Source organism: Danio rerio, chromosome 9 (genome assembly GCF_052040795.2).
Source record: "Danio rerio strain M-AB ecotype USA chromosome 9, GRCz13ab, whole genome shotgun sequence".
NCBI classification, from domain to species: domain Eukaryota; kingdom Metazoa; phylum Chordata; class Actinopteri; order Cypriniformes; family Danionidae; genus Danio; species Danio rerio.
The window spans coordinates 4,116,501-4,122,500 of NC_141029.1; the positions used below are offsets into that span (position 1 = coordinate 4,116,501).

General features: G+C 37.8%; 1 protein-coding gene across 8 annotated transcripts in view; it reads right to left on the bottom strand.

Annotated features, from left to right (window-relative positions):
* The window catches only part of ubr3 (ubiquitin protein ligase E3 component n-recognin 3), a 119,157-nt gene that overhangs the window by 11,487 nt on the left and 101,670 nt on the right, over window positions 1-6,000 (bottom strand). For all 8 annotated transcript variants that reach the window (NM_001423758.1, XM_087266438.1, XM_087266439.1 and 5 more), the window contains 2 exons: window positions 3,794-3,894; window positions 487-611 (listed from right to left, as the gene is read on the bottom strand). In NM_001423758.1, coding sequence (NP_001410687.1) covers window positions 487-611; window positions 3,794-3,894 — 226 coding nt within the window. The remainder of the gene's footprint in view (window positions 1-486; window positions 612-3,793; window positions 3,895-6,000) is intronic.

The following is a 6,000-nucleotide window of genomic DNA, read 5'->3' on the forward strand; positions in this document are numbered from 1 at the left end:
TTTGAATTGTTCTATCTAAAACAAGACAATATTTTTAGATATTTGGACTAGAACAGAGATTAAAAAAAACTCTGAGGAAAAACTTTTTTTTTTGCAGTACAACTGATGGATTGTAATGATTGTGGTTAAATAGATGATGAAGATGCTTTAAGCAAAGTTCAACTTCAGCCAGTTTACCTCATACAAGGGCCAGAGGGTAGAATCTAGTAAACACTATGTAGGGAATATGTCTCTTATATGGCTCGTAGGGGGCTTTTCACAAAGGGTATAAAGATTTTTTGTTGGTTTGATTATAAGTGGACAATGATAATTACAGCTCTGCCATTCAAAATGTGCAGAGTGGGGGATTGTGAGGACCAGGATAGAGAACCACTGAAGTGGTTGAAGTATACCCCGGAAATGTGCTTTCTGATTGGTGGTTGGAAGGATAAGTGATTGGGTGATGTGTTTGACAGAGAGGTCAAGCGTATTCATTGGCAGTCGTACCTTCTTGGCAGCTCCAGTGTTGCTCCAGGCGAGTCTCTCCTCACGGCTGAACCTGATGGAGAGCGCAGCCAGAGCCTGTGTGAACTGCAGACTGTACAACACCTTCACCACACACGTGAAGTGCTCTGCACACAAACACACAATAGGCCAACATGACTAACAACACCACCAGATGGAGGATGCTTTGTTTAAGACAAGACGTTTAAGACAAGATCAAAAATTCCATGACATTTCCAGGACTTTCAAGTCAATTTTCATGACGTACTGTTTAACGTAATGTCTGCATATCAATCATAAGAAACGTTTAAGTTTATTACAGCATCTCATAAAACACGCAATAGTTTCAATGTATTTGTATACATCTATGTAAAATAGATGATGCTCACGCAGCACGAATAAAGTAAAAACAACAAACCTCCATTCCATTATACAGATATTTGTCGAACAAATTTTACATTATCCTAATAGTTTGTTAAACTTCTATTGTAAAGCCACAATCACACTGCACTTTTCGCTCCATAGACTTCCATTCACAAGTTCTTTGTTTTACGTGGTTAGCTTCGTTAAACCACACTACGATGCAATTTAAATGTCTTAAAGTGTATTTTGGGTGCTTCCCAGTACTGGTTTCCAGCTGGATGGGCATACATGCCTCCTTTCACTTTTTGTGTGTCGTGTATGAGCTTGCTCAATAATCATGAGCAAATGGGTCAGGGTTTCATATATTACAATTAGTTTTCATCATTTTCAGAGCACTTGCAGATTTACCCAATTTATCTCTGACCACACCATGAATAAACAGTTAATTATTTCTTAGCCACAAATTTTAAATGTGAAAAACATGCTAAATATTGCTGAATACTAAACTTTTTATTTAACAAAACAAATGCACAGTCATCTGTCCTGGCTAAAGGTCCCAGATCACCAGTTAACTACACATAAATGGGGAGTTATTCTCCCATTAAAGCAATGTTATTGTACAAAAGTGATAATTAAACCATATTAATGCAAAAGAAAGCAGGTAAAAACACACTGTGTGATAATGAAAGGATAATCACACATGCATGGTTAATGATAGACCCATAAATTATCTGCAAAGAATGATTAAACCGAAAGCAACTGGTGCTGCTTACAATAAGTCAATTCTGGAACTCTTGAAAGCAGCAAGACTGTGGGTGCATGTTCCTCCCGTTTTTTTCAGTCTATTTTCAGTTTCAATTACATTTTTTTTGTCTTACTAATCTTAATATATTCATTTAACTGAATAAAAGCATTTGTTGTAATAACCAGATTCAGCCACTAAAGCTCTGTAGACCTCACAGCTTTCAAAAGAGCTGTGGCTGTTTTGTCCAAGAGCAACGAAAATCAATCGTGTGACGGAAAAAGGACATGTGATTTTCTGGAGAGCGTAATTAGCCTTTTGTGCGCGTGAAGCAGGTGTTAAGAAATCCACACACACTTTCACTAACAGACAATGACAATCCATTAACATTCCACATTACAGACAATGACACCTCTCTCTCTCACACACACTCCATGTCGTTGTGGCAGCACTCTGCTATTCTTATAAACGATTTTCTGTTGTTTTTTCAGTCTTCAGAGTGATGTACAGAATTGATTGTCCTGTTCACGATGACAGAACGCATGATGGTTATTTGAGTCAATCAATGACCAGTGATCCACCAGTAACAGTCATGGTCCGTTTAAAGACCAAACACACGTGTGAAAGTAAGTAAGTGTGTGTCGGGACAGAGGATGATGGGCTTTTTGAGTGGTGTAAATAATACACGTTTTGCAGCACGGCTATTCTTTCCACATCTTTACGTGTTTGTCAGGAAGTAAAAGTGTATTAAAACACTGCTAGATTAATAATATTAATAATTCCTTACATGTACATAGCGTTTTTCTAGACACTCAAAGCGCTTTACACAATGGGAGGGGGGGGGGATCTCCTCATCCACCACCAGTGTGCAGCATCCACCTGGATGATGCAACGGCAGCCATTTTGCACCAGACCGCACACCACATACCAGCTGATTGGTGGAGAGGAGACAGAGTGATGAAGCCAATTATGATATGGGGAGGGTTAGGAGGCCATGATGGACAGAGGCCAGTGGGCAGATTTGGCCAGGATGCCGGGGTTAAACCCCTACTCTTTTTCGAAGGACATCCTGGAATTTTTAACATCCACAGAGAGTCGGGACCTCGGTTTAAAGCCTCATCCGAAGGACTGCGTTCACTGAGAAGTATAGAGTCCCCTTCACTATACTGGGGCATTAGGACCCACACAGACCGCAGCTTGAGCGACCTCTTATCCAGGTTCTGACCGGGCGCAGCCCTGCTTAAGTTCAGTGGGCGACCATGTGAGAGTTGCAGAACTAGCTGCCGGCAAGATGGATTGAAAAAAGTAGCATAAATCTAAATGTTAAACATTTGTACAAATAAATCAACCAAGTCGCTCACTATCAGTCATCTCTGGCTCCTTGAATAGCACTAAACATTATGTGCTGACTTTCTAAACTAGCGAATTGGGCTAAACGATACCTCAACATTAAATTGAATATGCGATTTGGCAAAAGCTACACTTGTCTTGCACATCATGTGAGGAAAGTACGGTGATGTGATCAGCAGTAAATCTCCTCCTGAAGCCTAAAGGGTGCTATCTCTTAAAAGAATCACAAAGAACAACCAAATATGCCCAGAAGAAATTGAAGAAATACTAGTTTATGAGAAATCCTTACATAGATATTCATATTAGATGTCGTCTACTAGAAGATAAACGTCAACAGAGCTGCCATTTTGGTACAGGGTAGCGCTACTTTGAAATGAATGTGGGACCAAAATTTATATGATCTGGAGTTTTGCAAATATTTTTTTATTTAAATTTTATTTATTAAATTTAAAACTATAATCTTACATCACTTTTATACATTGATAGACAAGTGACCGCAGGGACATGTCTAAAAAAAAAAGCGTGTGTTTGTGTGCATGGAAATGTATCATCCTGCCTACCTGTAAAATTTGATCTAATCCATGTCCTGAAATAAAGCACCTCTCCTGTTTTTACTTCTAATTGTAACGGAGGGAGCGATTCATTTGTTAATGAATCTCGTTACGCGATTCTCGTTTTTTTTTCCAGAATTGTGCAGCTTTAATTAAATGATTCAAAACAAGAAGAAAATACATTTTCACTATGACATAATATACAAAAATCTCTTAATTACATTTAAACACCCCAAGCATGACAAAAAGTGTTCGTAAAATTAAAGTTTGAATATTTTCTCTCTGTGAGTGAGTGTGTGTGTACCTTTGCGTAAAGGCTGAGGCATGGTGAGGATGAAGATGATTAGGAGGGATGGGACGTCTCGGAAAAGCATGGGAACCTCAGGACGCTCTTCATCACAGTACCTGCGCACACAAAAACAAACAAACAATGAAACACTGCAGACACACAAATCAATCACCAAACAACTGTTTTATCTGTATAAACTATATCTGTGTTTCTCAACCATGATACCTGGAGGACCACCAGCATTGCATGTTTTGGATGTCTCCTTTGTCGCACTCATTACAGGTCTTTCAGTCTCTGCTAATGAGCTGATGCTCTGAATCAGGTGTGTTCGTTTGAGACGTGAAAAATGAGCAGAGCTGGTGGTCCTTCAGGAATGTGGTTGAGAAACACTGCTCTATATAATTTATCAAGATTTGTACACCTACATCTATCTTAATTCTCTTTTATAGTTGCTTTGTTCATTGTATAATTTCCACTTTGTTTTTAGGCAGCCCATTTTACCATCCAAGGACAACCAATTTTTGGCTAATTCTGGTGCATTTCTATACACTGTGACTGCCAATTAAACAGAAACCTCAATTTCTCACAGTATTCACTGCTAATATTTAAAGTATATTAATTAAAATGTTAATGAATAATTAACAAACTAATTCAAAGCAGTGTTTCTCAACCACGTTCCTGGAGGACAGGGGTGTCAAAATGAATCATACATCAGCTGTGAGATCGCCGCTGCCGCCTGCCGCTTATCAGCATCACTCATCTGTGAAGAACGCAGCGCGCAAGAGCCAATCACAACCGTTTTTTTTTTTGAGGGTGTGACCAATCAAGGGGGTGTAAGAGAACTAGACAAGGATCAGAAATTGAGCTGGATATTTATATTTGTTTATATTATTTGCTAAATGCTCGTTTTGTTTAAAGTTACAGTTTATATGTCTGACTGTTTGTATTAAATGACAAAATTGCATTACAAAATACAAATAGTATATAAATATAAATATATTCATACATTTTAATACAAGAAATACTGCTGTGAAGAAAATATAAAACTGTGTATGGAAAGCACCGTCAATGCACCGTGATGCACCGAAATATCGAATTGAACCGAATCGATGGCATGATAATCGTAACCGAACCGAACCGTGAAACTAGTGTAGGTTCACAGCTCTACTCGAGGACCACCAACACTGCATGTTTTGGATGTCTCTTTTGTCTGTCACACCCATTACATGTCTTTCAGTCTCTGCTAATAAGCTGACGCTCTCAATCAGGTTTGGTTAAGGAGACATGAAAAATGTGCTGGTGGTCCTGCATGAACGTAGTTGAGAAACACTGATTTAAAAAAAAAAAAAAAGTAAAGTATATTAAAGCTGGTTGCTCCAAACTACGTGATCCAGACAATCTTGTCTGAATGTTTTTCCCCCAAAGGCACAAGATACTAAAGAAATAACAGGACCATTTCTGTGGGCGACCTTGAGTCAAATCTTGTTTTTCTAGAGTTCTAGCGTTAATAGGCAGTGGGTGGACTATTTACACAGATGGCAAACAAAATATAAAAGGCAGATACTACTTAAGTAAATATCTATTCTTTTACCAGAGTGTGTGGGACTGAGTGCAGTCCATTAGAGCACAATGCTGAACTATGAATGCGCACTCATTATATGCACACACACAAAAATAATACTACAGCAATAAATATGTTACATTAAATGGAATACATGCTCAAATTAAAACATAAATACCTTATGATGAAATATCAAAGCAAGTGCTTATATTGGTCATAAAGGATATATAAAATAAATAAACAAATAAATAAATAAATAAAATAATAATAATAATAATAATAATAATAATAATAAAGTTTAATCTTTAAAGAGATAGTTCACCCAAACATGAAAATTCGGTCATTTGCTTATACTTGTCGTTAAGTTGAACACAGAAGACGATATTTTGATGAATATTAAAAAGCAACAGCCACTGACTTTCACAGTATTTTTCTTTTGTTCCAACTATGGATGTCAATGGTTGCTTTTTTTCAACATTGTTCAGAATATGATGTTTCGTGCTCAACAGAAAAAGGAAATTGATCAGCACGAGCATGTGGTTGTTCCACAGTTTCCGCTAATAATAACCATTTTTAACCCAATTGGAATCACACTTTGTACAACAGAGATGGCCAAACTAAAATCCGCGGTAACCTTTGATTTGGCCCGCCATCCCATCTG